Source organism: Podarcis liolepis, assembly GCF_965112155.1.
Source record: "Podarcis liolepis genome assembly, chromosome: 8".
In the NCBI taxonomy this organism is placed as follows: Eukaryota; Metazoa; Chordata; class Lepidosauria; order Squamata; family Lacertidae; genus Podarcis; species Podarcis liolepis.
Genome location: NC_139560.1, coordinates 23,534,738 through 23,555,292, shown reverse-complemented (window position 1 = coordinate 23,555,292; position 20,555 = coordinate 23,534,738). Strand labels below are relative to the sequence as shown.

The following is a 20,555-nucleotide window of genomic DNA, read 5'->3' as shown; positions in this document are numbered from 1 at the left end:
CTTCTATGAATGATTAAAGCCCAATATAGTTATGACACGACAAAGGTATGCCTCAGCTGCTTAATTCTTCGTTGTCATAGTAACAAACAACTCTTCTAAAGCTTTAAGATGGATGCAAATCATGCTCTTGCATTGGGAATACTTTGCATGTACAGAGATCAGAACAGTGGCCAAATGTGGCTGTAATCTACGCTTGGCTTCCTCGAGGCAGGGATTTCTTACAACCCGGTCTCACTCCTCAGCAAAAAGAATGCTAAATGTTGTCTTCCCTCCCACTATGCTGGTTGTGCAGGAAAAAAATGCAGGAGAGGAAGGACCCATAGGATGTAGTGGATTAAATTCAGTGGACTGAAGGAGATGGAAACCTTTGAGAACTTGTGAAAGGTAGCCAATTATTTGCATTATATTAAATGGGGTGGGAATTAAAGCACATTTTTTAATTTGAATGATTCAGCAGGCAGTGTTACAACCAGCTAGTTATCACTGACTGCTAATATTTATAGTAAGCCCACAACTTACACAGGGGTTACGTTCTGGGGATAGTGCCTAAAGCCAAAATTGCATATAGTCAAAATTGCCAAAGTCTTTCTTCCTGAATGCCCACCCCCTTTTTAATTCATTCTTTTTTCCCTGCAAGGTGCTTAAAGCTGAATTTGCACAAGTTAAATGTGCATAAGTTTCGGGCTAACTATATGAACTTAAGCCAAATACCTACCCAATGCCAGTTACAGATTGGAGGTAGGGCTTGAGAAGGCAGCCTCTCTTTTCCAAATCTTACAACTGTGAAGCGTAGAAAATTGCACTTCTATTTAAGTAACACCAAAAATTCTCAGGGTTTAAGAGCCAAAGGTTCCCAGGGAAGTCCCTCAGTCTGATACAAATAATGGGGGAAACTTACTGTCCATCTCCTCATTTGTGACAAGGCAAACATGCCTCATATTATATGGCAAAAGGGTTATACCGTAGCAAATAAACTCATCTTTCCATCCTTCCCTATCAATGGGTGGATTACTTGCAGCTTAGTGCACTCGCTTGAAAAATAAGGTGGGGTGGGGGAGGACTACTCACACTGCTGGTACTTCCATATGGGTCTCAAATATCATAACTGGTGCATTAAAAGAATCCATTGCCTCTCTAGGATTTGCCTGGTATATTTGATCCAAGTTCTTTTTTGCCCACTGTGTCAGCCAGGCAGTCTCATTTCATCTGTATTCAGGACATTCTCTGGAAGCATTATGGATTCCTCCAGATTGGATGCTGCTATATTCATTTCTAACTGCATTAACATAATAAAGCCATAAGAATAAAACCTCATTAAAAAGTCAAAACAACCATGTTCTAATAACCTATTTATTAGAGTTAGGAACGCTACAGATATTTGTGTCTGCAATACATACTTCAAAACATCCAGTGTGCAGAACTGATCCAGAGACAGTACATAGATTGCATGGTTATTATGGTCTAAAACAGTACAGAAAATATACATGCACACAGTTGGATTATACACATTTATGAAGAGCGTCTAATCATGCTTAAAATACAATTAAAGCTTATTACAGAAGCATAAAAAGAGAATCTGTAGTGAAACAATACTGATGACTACATCAAATTAACTGCTGAGAAGTTACTTTGTACCCCAGTATTGGAGCCTTCCCAATTTGTTGTATATTATCTAAAAATTATCCAGTGGTTTTTCCATGAAAGAATTAAACGCAAGCTGAATTTTCTCTTCAAACTCGATGGAGTCTTTAAAAGCAATTAACTGTGGCTGGATCATTTTCAGATCAGGTACAGTACACCAAGAAGATTCCAAAACTGGCATGCATGTGCAGAGCGCTTACCATTTATGCTACCTTTAACTGAAGAATCCTTCAAGAAAACATTTAGATTAGAGCCTATACATTGCCAGGGGGTGGGGGGAACCACTGTCTTTAGACTTCTGCCAGAGAAAACAACAACACAGAGAATGCACTTATCCCTGAATATACTCACCAAGTATTTCCTTCCATTTCTGAGTTTTAAAATGTTTATTTTATGTTCACTCATGTGGATTTACATGGATTGTAGCTTACCAAGCAGAGAAATGAGCCATTATTCTCCCTCTTATAATTGTGTGTGTAAGAGTACACACCCCGTTCTGTTTAGTAGAAAACTGTTGCCAAATTGCCTTTAAAATATGTGCACTACTTACTAAATAGTTACACATTTTTTCTAAGAGTGTATTAATGAAATCTCATATAAATTAGTAAATGGACCTCAAAACTGTAGTACTGAGACAGCTTTCAGGTGATCCCATATATTAAAATGTTTAAACACTTGAGTGTCTCTCTGTTGTGTTAGCTCTCTATCATGTTAGCAGAGAAGGCATCCCATTAGCTTTTAAGTGCTATCTGAAAAAACAAAGTACTATAAACCTTTTCACATTCCTGCCTTCTAATGGAACTTCAATGAGATAAATATTACTTTCTAGCTCCTAACAAGAATGTAACAGACTAACATCTCACACACAAATATGCTTCGAATTATACAGCAAATGAATGCCATATTAAAAATTATTTGTGTGCTTTTGAGAGGAAAAAATGGCTTCCCAAACAGGGGGGGAAAAACCGCACTCAACATATTTAAAGTCAGAAGATGTTTTCATCCACAACCAACAAAACAAGTTAATGTCATTAATATTAATATTGTGCACTCTAAATAAACTAGCTGATTGCCTTGAACCAATAAACAGAAAGACTGACAACATTTCAAATAGAATGTAAGGAAATGATGTTATGAAGTGAACCTACTTTACAAAAAAGCACCCTTAGATGAAAGAAGTGCCCTTGCAGTATTATGCTATGCATATTTCTGGTGGAAAGTTAACACTATTAAGTACCCACAAGGATAGATGTGGTCCAATAAAATAGTGATGACTTGCTCCGATATCCATCATCCTATCCAATTTGTCATGCTGTTCAGGGGCATTTAATACCTTTGTATGTTATCAGTAGAGACTGCTAGTAACGGCATTTTACTCAAAGCCAAGACTCATTAAGAGGTAGCTTAAGGAAGCCTTCGGTAACCTTTAATGCACCCACACCATACATTTAAAGCACACTTACACCACCATCACAGTCACTGGCTCCCCCAAAGAATCATGGGAACTATAATTTGTCTCCCTCAGTGCTACAATTTCCAGCACCTTTAACCCAGTTCCCAGGGTTCTATAGGGGAAGCCATGTGCCTTCAGCGCATGGTGTGAATGGTACCCTGGTGCCCTCAAGCTGCTTTGGACATCAATGCCCATCAGCCTCAGCCAGCACTGATGGGGAGGGTGCCAAGCTGGTGAAAGCTGATTTAGGATTACCTTTAGTCGAAATGAATGCATCCTTGCTCAAAAGGAGTTCTCTACAAAGGAACATATGTATATATGTCAAGGACAACAATACATGCAGCCGCTGCCACCTGCACCAAAGAAAACAGACTGAGAAGATAAAAAGAATGGAAAGGGCACTCTCTGTCTGCGTCGCCTCTAATGCAGGAGTTCGGGCTGGTTTTCTACAAAAGGAAGAACTCCACTGACATAGTATGCAATCCCCAGAGAGAGCAAAGCAATGACCACCAACAAAAGCAGCACCCTCCAGACGCCAAGGTCCTCCACAAATTCTTGCCAGGTGGTTCGGAAGCTGGAGAGGACTCCCTCACCTTGCTGCAGGTTGGGGTTGAGAAGCGAGTGGCTTTCCATTGCGCTATAAAAGGAGCACAGGTGAATTAAGGTTAATGCATCAAGCGAAAACTCCAAACCACAGAACATTAATATTGACTTAACTGTGCAAGCAACATGCCAAGGGCTTACTGAGCTAAGATTGGGTTTTGGATGTGGAAAGCCCAGATTAAAATGACCAGGCTGCTTCACACTTTGGTTGGCTGCGTTTGCCAAAACTACAAGAGTGTTACAGTGGTATTTCCCACCAAAAAACCCACACCGAGTGAATTCTGTTTATGGTTTAACCAAAAGTGCATAACCACCGTTTTTACGAAATATGTGCTATTACACAATACACTGCACAAGGAGCCTTGGTCTCTGACACAGACCTGCTGCATGTTAAAAGGAAACATTTTTTATATTCCCTTCACAGATGCAGCCCTGTACCAAATGTCGTAAACACTGGTTGTGTGAAGAGACTCTCAGCAATTAAACTGAGGGACATCACTGCAAGAGAAAGAAGTGAATGTAACAGGACCAATGAGGAGGGATGAAAAAAACTGGGGGTGGGAATAATGTACAAGTGGAGAGAATGGGAGTAGATATTTCAAGAGATGGGCAACGAAGCATGCGATGGTGTGGGAAGGAAAACATATAAAAGAAAAAGCTTTCTCCACTTAGATGCTCTAGGTCTACACATTCTGCCTAAAATGTGGAGTCTGAGTCACAATGCCTGCACAGCAAATGCCTGTACTTAATTTGAGGAAAGCTGAGTTATGGAACTCCTTGTCACAAGGAAAATGATGTGGCAAAGAAATTTCCAAAGATAGATTAGATGGCAGTAAAATCATTATGAATAATCGCCAGCTGAGTATGACAAACTCTGCCTCCATGTGCCACCATTTTGTGAAGAGTGGGCCCCTTTGGCCATCTCAAGTGGATGGGGGCGGGGGAGGAGTTTGAGAGGGCATTGCAACCTCATCACATTCAGTGACCTGATTTCTGAGTGGCTGGGATTACCACTAAAGATGGTCCCAAGGAACAGCAGGGGAGGAGGAATAGTGGTTGCAATCAGCCATAAAAGATACACAAAAAAGGTATTAATTACACCTCCTGAATTTTAAAGAAAGTTGAATGAGAATATTTGGCTATCCACTGGCCAGAAGGTGGGAAGGTGCTTGCCAAGTAACTGGGGAGAGTGTGGGTTTTTCTTTACACTTCTGAAAGGAAAAAGGTTAGAAACTTAAATGCACACACTTTTCTAAAAATTTGGTAAAGGGTCATGGAGTGAGGGGACTAGGCCTGCTCCTGTCACTATGCAGTCTACACGACTGCTCCATGGCAGAACACATGTGCAGGATCTCAGGGAGAGGAGAAACAGACAGAAAGCACCTGATATTTGTAATACAATTCCCTACTTTTGTTTTTAAACATTTACTTCCCTGGAAAGAACCTTGGTGTGTTTGCTACTGCAGAATCCAAGCCATTTCACCCTTGTTATCAACTCCTCTAACACACAACAGGAATGCTTACTAATTAAGACTCAACCTGTTAATCTACAACCACTATAGAGGTTAAATAAAGGTATGGTGCATTTTAAGTGGAAAGATCACATGGCTACTGAAAACAAACTAGGCCTCTTTCTTTGAAAACAGAAAAAGGCTCACCAAGAAACCACCTGTGTTATTTTCCATTACCACCAAATTAAACTCCCAGCGCTAAAATGGTAGAAAGTGCTGGAATACCAGCTATTTTGGAAGGACTTGGGAAGTGACGTGAATCCCAGATGTTGTTTCTGCTGCTAAGAAAAGCAGGCTGCATTTTTGTTAGATGTTGCTACCAACACAGTGGTTGGCCGTTAGTTACGGGTCTGGCTAAGGCTAAGTACACAAGGAGAACGCATCCTCAGAGTTAAAATGCCTCCAATAAGACTCCACACTAGAGGAAAAGGGTGAGAGTAGTTGGGAATCCAAGCTTCAACTGCTAACAGAACGAGAAAGAGGAACAATTAATTTGGTGAAATAAGAAAGCAGGAAGGAGATAAGGCAAAGAATCAAACCCTAATTGCAGTCTTCTGTTTATATTTTCCTATTCAACCACAAAGGGTACAAATGTAAATGCACCTTTGAGTCCTAAGTATACCTATTGTTGCCATGAAAAGTCCTGTATAAAAAGATGGTACTTAAAAGACTGCAGAGCAATTCTAGGGACACTGGGCAGCACATTGTTTAGATATTTGCAGCTCAATAAGGCACTTTTCTTTGCCAAGTTATTTCATGAAAAAAATTAGGGGATAAGGAAGCAATGGATTACGTTTAAATGCATTAGATGCACAATGCTGATTTGCAAACGAAAGCTCGATTAGAATTGAAGGTACTTCTTAAATGGAAGAGGTGGGCTGCATCTCCTATAGAACAGGCAAAGAAAACCAGTTTTGATTTACTTAATGCGTAAGAGGATCTTGAAAAAACCCATAATATGTTAAAGGAATAAAGATCTTGTTCCCCTTTCCCAATGTGTTGATAAGGATTGGAGGACAGGCATTAAAAAGTCTAGCCTAGTTTCTACTTGAAAATAATTTTTCAGGATGAAAATCTGAACATATCAATATTCCAGCTGCTTCACTCTAAATATGAAGCACATACATTTCCAAGGCAGATAGCTGGGATGGTGGAAGTGCATAAAACAGAAGGGATGGTGGAAGTGAGAGCTCTCTTGCCTACCACAGAAAGGCTATGGAAAGTGTGTAGCACCAGTCAGACAAGTGCAACCTGCAGCAGGTGCCTGAGGCTTCCTGTGTTTACACAAGCATATCTCCCCTTCCAGTAACACAGCGTTCATTGAAAGACACACAATGGACACACTGGAAGCAGGTCTGTCACATAGAACACAAAACGACCCTCAGAGACTTTCTACTGCTGAAGCCACTCACTACAGGCTGGTTTGGGCATGACTGAATGCTCCTCCGTACAAAAATCACTATCTGCCCGTGGTTTTCCAATGTGTCAGAAAGAAAGTTAAGCTAGAACCTTTCTCCCTGACATCTAGTTTTCTATGTCTAGGGTTTTCGCTTTTTGGTATGGAGGAGAAGTCAGATCACGTGAGCCTCCTCTGGCTATCCGAGATGGTACAGGCTCATTGAGAACTAACCATATGTGATTTTGGCTGACTACCAAAGTTCATGAGTCACATAAGACACAGGCAGTCCAGCTTTCGAAGAACCTGAAAGATCAACTTGGAAACTAAAGCCCAAACATAAAGTAAAGGTTCTATGGAAACGCTTACAATAAGCCCTGACCTTTTTGAATACGCAGAACAAGCTCCAAACATGAGAACTCATTCAGCTATGTTGAAGCAGTAAACAAGACTGATTTGGTTTTTATTGCAATACCTTTCACTCTCAGCAGTCTGCATTGTTTCCAGCTTCGAGTGAGTTCCTCTGTTGAATCCTTTCACTTCTTGCTCCTCCAAAGATTCTAGCAACCGGATCACATCTTTATTTACACCTCTTCGTTTTGCCAGAACAAGAGGTGTAGCACCTTGGTGATTGCTATATTAAGCATAGAGAGAAAGAGCTCACAGAACTGTTTCTACTTGAAACATGGATAGATGCAATAAAACTGTTGCCACATTTGCGAAGCTAAGTATGGTTTCAAATTAGATGAAGGATCGCGTGTTGAGATTCCTGCACTGCAAGAGGTTTGACTAGATGACCCCCAGGATCTCTTCCAATGCTACAATTCTATGACTTCTATATCACAATTTTTAGGGACATTCCTTGCATTATGATGGAGATGTGTAATATTTCAGAACCATTTACCATGCGATTCCATCCAATAACACAAAGGTGCAGCATGTCAGTCATCTGGATGATGCAGCATCAACACTATCTCTCCACTTTAGACAGGTGAAACAGGTGGAAAGCAATTTCCCAATGTTATAACTGCCATATGAAAGCAATTTTTAGAGGTGTAAGCATGCAAGGATAAAGCATTTCAAGTGGCCTTCAAGTAGCCCATTACTGCAGTGTTTTTATTACTACCTGAGGTTTTTTTTCTAAACGAGCACCAATGTAGACAAGATAAATAGCTCTTTAATTTTATCATTCATTAAAAACTCTTTTGAATTTAATACTGACAATGGACGACTCTTTTGAATTTAATACTGACAATGGACGACTCTTTTGAATTTAATACTGACAATGGACGGAGAAAAGGGGAAATGAAAGCAACTTTTCCTAAACAACTGTTAAGAGATTGTTTGGGATTGCAAGATCTAGGTTTATTTTATTTTATTTTAAGTCTGCATAATTGCATTTGATCACATTTTTCTCTGCCCATTATCTTTCCTCTTGCATTTTTGTTGTCCAGTTGTGACCGACTCTGGGGTTGCGGCGCTCATCTTACTTTATTGGCCAAGGGAGCCAGCGTACAGCTTCCGGATCATGTGGCCAGCATGACTAAGCAGCTTCTGGTGAACCAGAGCAGCACACAGAAACGCCGTTTACCTTACCGCCGGAGCGGTACCTATTTATCTACTTGCACTTGGATGTGCTTTTGAACTGCTAGGTTGGCAGGAGCAGGGACCGAGCAATGGGAGCTCACCCCGTCACGGGGATTTGAACCGCCAGCCTTCTGATCGGCAAGTCCTAGGCTCTGTGGTTTAACCCACAGCACCACCCGTGTCCCTCACGTCAGTACCATATCTTGCACCAATTCTTTTTCAGAGCTTCCTGTTGCATTATCAGAGGATCTATCCCAAAGTTAATTATGATGATTTCTGTTGAATTCATGCAAAGTACAGGTGAACTTACTAAGATTGCGCTGTCTCTAGATCTCTTAGCCAAATACAAGTCAATAAGATAAAATGTCAAAATATAGCTCAAAAAGATAAAAACAACAGACTTAAGCCTGACTGCAGTTTTCCGACAATAAGGATATGTGAGCAGATAGTTCAAACAAGAAACCATTCTGGGACAATTGTTAAATGTGTTTATTTATTCAGTACATTAAGTGCTTCTGTCCGGGCACTGGCATTGACAGATGCTGGGAGCCTGGCAGAGCAAATATGCAGTATTTCAGAGAAAAGACTGAATCACAAGCTCTGGGAGCAGGTAAGGTGAATGCTGGAAAACAATATTATCCATAGCAATGAAAAAGATCTGGGGAACACTTTTTTCTTTACACTGAAACCAGCAAGTCATGAAATGAGGCCAGTTATTTTGAGATGACTCCGTCCTTCATCTCCACATTAAGGATCTGTATCAGAATACCAACACCACCTATGACCATAGACGTTATTCCTTTGTCAGGTGCGCAAGTGCTCATCTGACAGTATCGCATGGAAGGCATTGGAAATAATCTCTGCCTGATACTGCTTTCATAGTGCCACCACAACATGCAGTACAGATAGTCATTTTACCTTCTATGTAGGGGGCTTATGACAGTGGCAACAACCATCAAGAAGAGGCAGTGGTACTGAGGAAACCATCCTCATAACCAGCGTTCAAAATTCCCCAGGTGCCAGGCACGTTTTGTTACTGGCACTAGTCCAATTGTGACTACATGGAGATATCTGGGCACCAGGTTGGCAAATGACATCTCCATCAAGCCAGTTGACTCATGCGCAGCAAAAGCTGCATGATCTATGTTTCTGCACTGCCATGCAAATCATGGACCCCTTGCTGGGCATCTTAGTCCTCCATCATCACATCAGATAAAGTAAGAGCAGGGCTGGGTACACATATATTTGACTAAGCTGCAGCCTTTCCACAGGCCAGCCAAATGAAACTCACAAACCAGAGTTTATAAACCTCTGCCTTAGTCCATAGTTAATACCCATTTCCATTTCCACCATGTGTTTCTCCTTCTTGCATACTGGGACAAGTGAATTGTTGTAAGAGTCAATAGTCAAGCAATGTAGTTGAGATCATAGAATTGTAGTCTTGGAAGGGACCCAGAGCATCATCTAGTCTAACCCCCTTGTGAATAGACATTCTGTTGTGTCGACTGTAACCTGGGTTTAGGGTGCCATTTGGTGCCTAGCTTATATATCTAACACCGCTATATATCTGTGTTATAGATCTAACACAGAGTTTCTAACACTGCTCATAATGTGGGAGAATCACAGTTCCTCGTGCTACACAGTCATTGGGGAGGAAAAGCAGATCCATTATAAGCTATAATAATGGATGGACCTGAAGACCTTTCCAGCTTCTCCTGTGTCAGCTCTGAAACAGCTTCTGTTTTTTGTGCAGCTCATTAGCCCAGAACTATGCTGAATTTCTACTCCGGCAAGGCTGCAGAATAAACTGACATGTCTGAAATCCCACGTATGTTCCTTTGTGTGGCCCAATCTGCCTATTACAGTAGATTATCAAGCAACAAGTATTATTATTATTATTATTTTTAAATTCAAGACACAGGGTTCCAGCATACTTACCAAATATCTATTTTGAGCCCGTTGGACACGAGGAATTGAATGGTATCCACATGCCCACACAGGTGAAGGGCTGTGTTACCTTGATAATCAGTGGCCAGCAGATCAGCACCAAATTTATGCAACAACTGACAGATGTCTACGTTTCCTCTGGCCGCTGCTAGGTGGAGGCCTGTTCGGCCACGGCTGTCGCGAATGTTTGGGTCAAAGCCACTCTCCAAGAGCCTCTTGGAATAGTTAAAATCTCCATCAATGCAAGCCTGCAGCAGAGGCACATTTGTCTGTGAAGAATCGTTTACAAACACATAGGACATGTCTGTTTCTGGGGAATGCAGCAAGCCTGTAGTTGAAAATGAAATGAAATGAAACCAACGGTGAGTCTATGCTGGTGAAAACAATGCTAACACTTCAAGCAAGCAATTATTTTCCTGAATGAGAAAAACTGTCACATGGAAGTCAGATCCAAACTACTGTACTGTATACATATAGTGCAGGATTCAACTTATATGTCACCCCAGCGGAAGCCCTGAATAAGGATTTCTGCTTATGCAACAAAGTCCATCCCCACTCCCCTCAAAACTGGCTCTTGGGGGGAATTGGGAGAACCCCCCGGCAAGCTGCAGTGCTTATGCAGACAGAACGTTCAGAATAGCACAACATTGAATTTCATCCATAGTGCTTCATATTTCACTCTGAACAGAGAACACTTTTACTCCTTTTCCTCCCCTACAAGGATTAGTAACTCTCTCACTTCTGAGGGTTGGTTCAGGTCACTATGATGAATGTCAGACAGTTGGTAAATCCTTACTAAGAAGAGATCTCCCTGACCTCTGCAGCTTAATTTCAGAATATAAAGGGTGATCAGGAGGGAAGGAAAGATCCCCCGCAAAGAGGCTTGCCCAGCTCCCATATTATGCCCCTTCTGGCAACTTTTTATTTTCCCAGGCATTTTAATTTTAAAATTTGTTGCTGCTTTTCAATCTGCCATATTAAATAGCTTGGGTATTGCGGATTTTACCTATTTCAGTTTTTGTGGTAACTTTTATTCTGTTTTTGCTTCATGTTTTAATATTTTACTGTTCACTTCCCAGAGATCATTGATGACTGGGTGATATACAAATATTGCTAATGATTATAAATTTGAAAAGCCTAGTTTTCTCCAACTGAAGAAGGGTACATGGATATACATTATGCAGTCTTCAGATAAGAGACAGTGATGCAGATGAGATATTCTTATACGGGCTATAAATAAAACCTCTCTTAATGCGATTTCATTTCTCATTTATCCGTTCCTTATTTACATTTGAACTTCAGCACATAAGCAGCGGTGGTGTGTTTTAGCTTAAAATACCATCCTCCCTGAATACATCAGCCCCCTCAGACTTACTTTAAATGGTACCATCTCTACTGTACATTTCATTTACACAAAGATTTCATTCAACTCATGTGCATCAAATGCCCAATGTAGAGACAGAGAAACAAAAGCAAACCATTAAAGATGTATGCTATGCAACCTCCATTCCTTTTCAAAGGGAGTTCTACAATTGTACAGTCTGTTGTTGTAACCTACCCTGGAACCTTATAACAAAGGACAGGTACAGAATCTCATAAATGAATAAAAATCTGTTGGAATTCATGGAAGTTATGTAACAATAGTGTTTGGTGGACCACATCCATGGCCACCAAGTATTCTGAACTGGGTATCAGTAAAGGAAAAGCAGAAAAACACAACCCGAAGTGGAAAATACAGGTTGAAGCTGTGGAAATGTGAGAGGTAATTACACAACCAGAATAAGAATCAAGTGAACAACTGAATCTGTTTAATGTGTTAATTCCACTGCTAATGTGTTGTTCTACTATCTAAGTATTTTTCTTGAGGCTTAAAAATTGGATTATGGAAAGGGAAATATGGATTTGGATACTCAAGACTCAGTATTTTCCAAACAGAATCCCAGTATATTTTACACAGTAATTCTGAATAAATATTTGGATCATTCTGACTGTACCAAAGACTCTGATCCTAAGCACTCTTGTATGAAACCAAGTTCCTTTGAAATTAACTGGGCTTATTTCTTCTAAGCAAATATAGTGAAGAGTTGGTGTTTGTTTTTTAATATTCTATAAATTGTGTCTTCCCACCCCTTGCTCTTTTATGCTTACTTTTCAAGTTTACAATGGCAACAATCTTTTTTTCCTTTTTTAAAAAAGCTGTTTCACAAACATTGGGATTTTAGCAGTTATTCCACATAGTTATGATGCCCCAATCTAGTCTTATGGCTAGACTTCAACAACTGCAGTGTGGCACTGCCCTCTGGCGACCATGTTGAGTGACAACAAGTTTCCACCCAATTTGGAAGCTGCAGAGATGGGTGGGAGTTGACCTGGTAGCTTTGTGGCAATTCTATTTCCACAATTCTATTCTATTTCTGGGAGAAAAGCTGGCCATGCTCCCCACGCCCCAGGTCAAGCCAGCAAGCCCACCACCCTTTCCTGCTATAGGGACTTCTTGGCAGCGTCCTGAGCATCACCACTCAGTGCACTCCTGCCTCTGCATCACACAGGAGAGAGGGGCAAGGTGAGGTGGGCAGGCTCTACAGCTGTTGCCCAGCAGAGGAGCTGTGAGTCTTGCTACCAAGCAGCGGCTGAAGCCCTCACACATCTGTCTCTGCAGTGGTACCTCGGGTTACATACGCTTCAGGTTACATACGCTTCAGGTTACAGACTCTTGTAACCCAGAAATCGTACCTCGGGTTAAGAACTTTGCTTCAGGATGAGAACAGAAATCGTGCTCCGGTGGCGCAGCGGGAGCAGGAGGGCCCATTAGCTAAAGTGGTGCTTCAGGTTAAGAACAGTTTCAGGTTAAGAACGGACCTCCGGAACGAATTAAGTACTTAACCCGAGGTACCACTGTATTTCCTTAATGATAGGGGGGGTACATTCAGAGAAACACAGTCAAGCAGCAGCTGAAGCCTACATTCTCCCTGCTTGTTTCTAAGAAAACAGGCTCTGAGCAAGGCCAGTCAAAAGCTGCAGACTCCTGCCTATGATCCTTAACTGAACCTGAAAAATGGGGTCTACTTTCAACTTTTCAACACACACATCCAGGTTCCTGCTTTTCTATCAGGACCAACCAGGTGTAAAGGAGGTTGGCACAGCTTATCAGGCAGGGAGGTAAGAAATACTTCACCATCTAAAATTCCTTCTTCTATACAAAGCTGTTTTTTTAAAAAACAAACAAAAAAACAGCTGCCACCCCCTTGGAGGTTCTGACCCAATGACTGAAGATCAATGTCCTGCAACAGCTGAAAGTTAAATTCTCTATACAATAAAACCAGCTTGGCAATGGAAAGCCTGAATTTAATACAGAGTGATGGTAGTTGAAATTGTTCCAACTGACTGTGTTTCCAGCATCATGTTGCTTTGCATTTTATACCTTGATAAATTACAAAAAGCGTTTATCCAAAACCTTCTAGATAGTTATGGCTTACTACAAATACAGAAAACAAACCCTGAAATGAAAGACGTGAAAAGTACAGTTCTAAAGGATGCTATTACTGCATAATTTGTGATAAACGTCTTTGAGGGATTTTCCCCAAATCAAGCAGTGTATAAATTTTATGAAATAAATAAATGTCAAATGAACATATTTATTCTGTAAGTGCTATTCATCTATAGAAATAGTTTGTGGTCTATTCAGCCTCCTTTGAAAACAAAACAGTTTTCACGAAAGGGACTAGACAGAATTCGCAAGAGATCACCAGTGCCTTCTAGAGTAGCAGCTGCTTCCATTATATCTGGAAGAACAAAAACTAAGCACATAAAGCTGCTTTCATTTCCAGTCTGTGATGTTGGGCTCACCCATGCTGTCATTTAATGTGGATGGTAAGCTTCCTGTACTTTCACAGATTCTCCATTGTCCAGATGACATTCTCCTCCAAATTATCGCCTTCCCACACTTTCCGCTTCCTCAATCCAGATTTTCTCATACCAGGGATACTCTGAAAAGTAGAAGGTATGAGAACATCTGGAGGGGGGAGGAAGTCTGGGAAGGGAGTGTTTTAGAGGAGAATGTCATGCTGGCAACGGAGAATTAATGGAGGTACAGAAAGCTTACTATCCACTTTAAACTACAGTATGACTGAGCCCACTGTTAAGAACTCTAATGAGCTACACAACTGGGGTTGCTCATTCAAAGCCAGTCAGGCTTTCTGGCCTAATTCCCAGCCAAAATCTGAAGAAGCCCAACTCTGGCTTCATCACATCTTTGCAAAACAACTGTCCTAATTTCTAGATGCTTACAGGCTCACCCTGCTGAAGATGAACTTTTCTCCCTTCAGAGCTCAGTCTCAAGTTTGCTGCAAACTAGAATTACAGATTGAGATACTGAAGTGATCAAGTAGTAAAGATAGTATCTTAAATACTCACTTATTAAGAAAGTATCAAGTCCCGTCTTCAGTAGGTATGTGGTCTACTCACAAGGTTGTTAACATTCGTTCTAATCACATATTTTGTGGTCCAGTACAAACCTGTAACAGAACAGAAGAGTCTTACCAAGCAGAGCTCAGTATTCCCCAGCAAGTTTTAAACTGAGGACAATACACATAGAAATGTAATGTTATTTTACATTTCTCCAAGTGCAGAATTTCTAGCAAAATATAATCTACTAATCAGAGATACATATTATACTAATCTAAACAACATATTAGCACAAATATGTGAGTGTTCCGAGAGAGGAAATCAAGGCCATTGCACTCCTCCCAAATTCCTGCACTGCTACAAGTGAAGACATGGTTTGGTTTAGCATATTGTCTGAACCCAGGCTTGTCTCTAGACACTCTCTACAAAGCGCTGAAGTCCCTCACTAGACAAATGAGTGTGGAAAAGGGTTTAACAATGGTAGGGAGTCTGAAATCCATTGCTTTCCAAGTAAGGCACTAACGTGTTTGTGTGTGTGTGTGTGTGTGTGTGTGTGTGTATAGGATGACACACCAAACTGCCTCTATATAGATCTCATGTTGAATAAATATACGCTGTTTACTCATGTAATTATTCTGCTTCTGAAAACAGTGAGTTTAGTACTGTAATCTGCACATGCGCTGAGCTCAGACTGAGTGCTTACTTTAATGAGGACTTGAAGCTGCTTATGTCTATATTTTATTTTAGTGGTATCTACATTATATTCTCCTCATCCAGGTGGCAACGTACACTCCACCCTGCACAAAATTTGAATTTTCCTGTTCCATAGATAATCTGATAAGGGAAGAAAATCCAATATAAAATTGCATGTTACTCTGTGTGGAAGCACAATGTGTGGATTTTTTATTTTTTTTTTAGTAATGTTAAATTCTCGAGAATAATCTTTTGGAGACTATTCTCGATTAATGAGATTAGAGAATTTTCATTTAAAATAGGAGAATATTCATTTTAATGCATTCTAAGGTGAGGGCACCAGTAATTGTCATGTTAAGGTTTGGTATAAAGAAACTCAGTAGTTAAATCATATTTTATTCTTCCATTAGAACATGTACATGTTATAGGACAAGTCAAAAAATACAATTGGCATGTTAAGGTTTAATACAAGTACATTCAATAATAGGCTATCTTGTGTTCTGATAGCTCTAACACTTAATAACTGTTTTGGTGACTAAAACACAGCTTGAGAAACAAAACTATATGCATACATATAAAAAAGAAACCATTTGAGCGCCGCAACCCCAGAGTCATCCACAACTGGACCTAATGGTCAGGGGTCCCTTTACCTTTACCTAACATTAAATATGTTATCATTTTTTGATAATATATTTCAATATGTCAATCTCTGGTAAATGGCGCCTTGTACCATTGAATGGCACTGCAAAAACCAGTTACTGGCACTAAATAAAAATATAGAAACGTCAACTGTTTAAATAAAGGCCACCTCACATGCTGTTACACATAATTGTATAGGCCCCTAGGTACTTAAGTGTATAAAGCATTAAAACTACTTTCTGTAAAAAAAGAAAAATCACACTGTATGGCCAAGGGTACAGAATTGCTAAGAATAAGGTCACACCAAAATAGAAAAAAGGCTATTACGTATAGTTGAAATACATATGAATTCAAATGTTCATCAAATTAAATAAATAGCATTTTTAAAACTAAAAAAAAAAAGTTTTCTGTAGCTCACATTGCAGAACTGCCAGTGGTGAATGACACAACGCCCAGTAATGTAACTGGCTCAAAAAAATCATTATTCATTACTTACACTGGCAATATCACAGCTTGATTTATTATTTACTAGATCTTTTAAATGTGGATTGTAAAACTGCTTCTTACATTAGAATTTACAGTTTGTGGAGAATATTCTCCAGACAATTTTCTAGCAGAGAATATTTTTGAGAAAATTCTCATTCTCGAGAATACTCTCTGGAGAATATTCTCACCTCACATCACTAGGTTTTTTTAGACGTGACATTTGGCTGAGTACCATCTATTGCCACAAACCCCTACTTTCATTTTGTTTACATCAGTCCAAAGGAAAGGATGCAGTCTGCCCTTTTCCCACCAGTTAGTTGTTGCTGAAAGCACATTTACTGTGCTTGATTGATGCTTTTGAATTATGGTGCTGGAGGAGACTCTTGAGAGTCCCATGGACTACAAGAAGATCAAACCTATCCATTCTGAAGGAAATCAGCCCTGAGTGCTCACTGGAAGGACAGATCCTGAAGCTGAGGCGCCAAGATTTTGGCCACCTCATGAGAAGAGAAGACTCCCTGGAAAAGACCCTGATGTTGGGAAAGATTGAGGACACAAGAAGGGGACGACAGAGGAGGAGATGGTTGGACAGTGTTCTAGAAGCTACCAGCATGAGTTTGAACAAACTGCGGGAGGCAGTGGAAGACAGAAGTGCCTGGTGTGCTCTGGTCCTTGGGGTCACGAAGAGTCGGACACGACTAAACAACAACAAAAGGCTCCTATGATGTAAATAATGAGCCCTGCCTGCTATCCTTTTGTTATGTACAAATGGTTTTAGAAACCTATTAGGTCCATAAATGACCATATACCATATATTCAACACAAAAAAAAAAAAACAGTGACAATTTGTTGTTGACAAAGGACAGCTGGACATAGAAAGGGCCTCATTACCTTCAGCAGCTCAGGGCCTCATCTAACCTAAATCCGGCCCTTCACCTGTTTAATTCCCGCGCGTCGCTGCAAAGTTTAAAAGGGGGCGGGGCCAGGGTTGGGCCACGCCCCGAACCCGCACCTGTAGTGATGACACGGGACACCCCATCCCCACAATACCTCCTTCCGCAGCGGCGGCTCCGCTTGCGCCCCCCCCCCAAGGTGGAGCCCCTCAGCAATTCTGTGGCAATTCTTCCCCGCCTTCCCCTCACGGCCACCGACGCTCAAGGGCCGGGCAACAAAGCACCGCTTCCTTCCTTCGCCCCCGGCTGCGGCCCACCGAGAAGGCCGGCGCTGCCTCACCCCAGCCCCGGCTCCTTCGCCCCTACCTCGCTCTCGACGGGCGTCGTCAGCTGCAGCAGCCGCCTCCGCCCAACCGCCAGAAACCAGGCCCCAGTTGCGACAAAGAGGTAGAGACGCCCTCGCGAAAGGAAGCCCGACCTCGCCTCTCTCTTCCGGTTCCCGGTTGCAGTTCACGGAACTCTCCTCTCGGGAGGGGAGGCAAGCGCTTTGGGATCAAATGATGGCGCTGGAAGGAAGGAAGGAAAAAGCCTTTCTGATGCAATGCTTTGAAGAAGAGGAACAGAACTGCAGAGTTGGAAAGGACCTCGAGGGTCATCTAGCCTGACCCCCCCCCTTTGCAAGGCAGGAATCTCAGCTAAAGCATCCGCGCAGGATGGCCATCTGCTTAAAAACCTCCACCGTCTTCCATTGTCGGAACAGGAGAAGCTTTTCCTGTGACGGTTCTTTCTATATAGGGCAGGCACACCCTTAAACTCGGCCATGTTTTGGGACTACAACTCCCATCATCCCTAGATAACAGGACCAGTGGTCAGGGATGATGGGAATTGTAGTCTGAAAGCATCTGGAGAGAAGAATTTGGGGGATACCTGATATTGGGAGATGGCTGTCATATTTCCTCTCCGTCTCTTCTTTTCCAGGCTAAACATATACTGCTTCTTCAAGCACTCATAAGGCTTGCTTTCCAGACCCTTTATCATCTTGCTCTCTCTCCTCTGCACATGTTCCGGCCATAGCTGTCTTTTCCCTTTTCTTGCGAGGAATCCTATTCGGAATAAGGGAATTCCCCTTAAAAAAAGGGAAAGTTGACAGCTATGGTTCTGGCTTGTCAATATTCTTAAATTGTGGTGCCCAGAACTGTACACATATTCACGGTGGGGGTCTGACCAAGGCAGAATGGGTTGCTCACTTCCACCACGTTAATTTGCCAATTTGATGAGAATTAAACCCCCAATGGCTTCTGGAGTTTATTTTACATATGGAGTTAAAGAAACACACACACATTTCTGGGGTGTGTTTTAAGGGATGCGTAGTTGGTTTCTTGGGGATTAAAGTCTGTCCAGCTGCCATGGGGTTTGTTACTGGAACATTTTATTTCTGTACGCAGAATGGTTTTAAATTAACCCTGAAAAAAGGAGTGTTGTCATATCTGTCCAATTCCCCTGCCCTGCCCTATGTTTGTGTCAGATACACACACTCAGAGAGGCAGCAGGCATGCTTAATTAAAAATAAAAAATCAACAAAACGAGCATCTTTAACCAGCCTGCCTTATTCTGGGTACCACATTGGTTTCTGTGTACTGTATTCCCAATGACTCTCGCTCTGCAGGTTACGTGGATTTTTGGAGCGTCGATTGCGGACCATTGCTATGCATGCAAAAGCAGCTGAGAATATAGCCGCTTTGGGTTTTCAGCGCTGCCTGACTCGGGGAGCGAAATGACGTGGAGCAGAGATGATAGAGCGTCGGGCAAAGCGAGATCGGTCCAGCAGCGCCCCTCGCGGGCTGGCTGATGTAGAAACGTTATGCATCAGAAGAACACCCCCCCTCTAGTGAGAGGCAAGATTAGCTCGGTGATAGATAACATGCTTCACAGGTACAGCCATACCTCGGGTTACAGACGCTTCAGGTTGCGTTTTTTTGGGTTAAAGGTAAAGGGACCCCTGACCATTAGGTCTAGTCGTGACCAACTCTGGGGTTGCGGCGCTCATCTCGCTTTATTGGCCGAGGGAGCCGGCATACAGCTTCCGGGTCATGTGGCCAGCATGACTAAACCGCTTCTGGAGAGCCAGAGCAGCGAACGGAAACGCCGTTTACCTTCCCGCCAGAACGGTACCTATTTATCTACTTGCACTTTGACGTGCTTTTGAACTGCTAGGTTGGCAGGAGCTGGGATAGAGCAACAGGAGCTCACCCCATCGTGGGGATTCGAACCACTGACCTTCTGATCAGCAAGTCCTAGGCTCTGTGGTTTAACCCACAGCACCACCCGCATCCCTCTTTTTCGGGTTATGAACTGCCAAAACCGAGAAGTACTGGAACGGGTTACTTCCGGGTTTCGGCGGTCGCACATGCACAGAAGAGCTAAATCGCACTTTGTTCATGCGCAGAAGTGCCAAATTGCAACCCACGCGTGTGCAGACGTGCCGCTGTGGGTTGCGAACATGAATCCTGCACGGATCACATTCGCAACCTGAGCGTCCACTGTATTGCAGGTTCGATCTCCAGGTAGGATTGCAAAAGGAGTGTTTCCCAGTGTAGATGGATCAGTGTCTGACTCCATACATCTTCTAGCACTTCCCAAAGGATGTTTCACCTGCCCCTAGCATCCACAACGGTTGTCTAACACAAGACCATGTTGCCTCAGCAGGGGCCAATACCATTTCAAAAATTGGATAGAATCATATAATTTTAGAGTCGGAAGGGACCCAGAGTGTCACCCAGCCCAGCCTCCAGCAATGCAGGAATAGGCAGCTGCTCCATACAGGAATCAAACCTGCAATCTTGGCATTATCAGCAGCACACTAACAAACTGAGCCATCCAGGCCATGTGTTGAGATGCCTCCGTTGCAGGGGATTGGACTAGATGCCTTTGGGTCCTATTCAACTCCACAATTCTATGAGTCTATGATTAGCCCAAACTCAGGCAACTATTGAGCAGTGGAGGGACAAAGGATGATCTAATGTAGCCTTCCCCACTCTGGTGCCAGTAAACAGGGGTTATGGGAATTGTCCATGGAGTTTTCTTGGCAGGGATACTGGAGTGGCTTGCCGGTTCCTGCTCCAGGTGGATCATGTTTGGTCAAAACTCTCCACTATGACCTGTCCATCTTGGGTGGCCCTGCACGGCATAGCTCATAGCTTCTCTGAGTTATTCAAGCCCCTTCGCCACAACAAGGCAGTGATCCATGAAGGGGATCCATGAAGGGGACAGTCCAGATTTGCTGGTCATTATAACATTGTGAG

At 42.2% G+C, this 20,555-nt stretch overlaps 2 protein-coding genes across 6 annotated transcripts in view; one reads left to right on the top strand and one right to left on the bottom strand.

The window, feature by feature from the left end:
• Positions 1–20,555, top strand: part of VPS13B (vacuolar protein sorting 13 homolog B) — an 883,035-nt gene that overhangs the window by 627,600 nt on the left and 234,880 nt on the right. The gene's annotated exons all lie outside the window — the stretch shown is intronic.
• Positions 1,337–18,035, bottom strand: ANKRD46 (ankyrin repeat domain 46). 4 transcript variants are annotated; one of them, XM_083517430.1, is made up of 6 exons: positions 17,620–17,988; positions 14,552–14,652; positions 13,985–14,124; positions 10,130–10,466; positions 7,080–7,238; positions 1,337–3,731 (listed from the first exon to the last, which is right to left on the bottom strand). In XM_083517430.1, the coding sequence occupies exons 3-6, from the start codon at positions 14,052–14,054 to the stop codon at positions 3,515–3,517; spliced, it is 783 nt and encodes a 260-aa protein (XP_083373556.1). In that variant the 5' UTR covers positions 14,055–14,124; positions 14,552–14,652; positions 17,620–17,988; the 3' UTR covers positions 1,337–3,514. The 4 variants fall into 4 exon arrangements, with proteins under 4 accessions (XP_083373556.1, XP_083373557.1, XP_083373558.1 ...); XM_083517431.1 differs by lacking the exon at positions 17,620–17,988 and adding an exon at positions 17,252–17,375; XM_083517432.1 differs by lacking the exon at positions 13,985–14,124 and having other exon boundaries at positions 17,620–18,035.

Excerpts from the sequence above, each read along its gene's own strand:
- ANKRD46 (XM_083517430.1), bottom strand. The coding sequence starts at position 14,054 with ATGTCATCTGGACAATGGAGAATCTGTGAAAGTACAGGAAGCTTACCA. Across the intron at positions 10,467-13,984 it reads CACATTAAATGACAGCATGG|GCTTGCTGCATTCCCCAGAA; the intron begins GTGAGCCCAACA and ends TTTCAACTACAG. Across the intron at positions 3,732-7,079 it reads CAGACTGCTGAGAGTGAAAG|CGCAATGGAAAGCCACTCGC; the intron begins GTATTGCAATAA and ends CTCCTTTTATAG.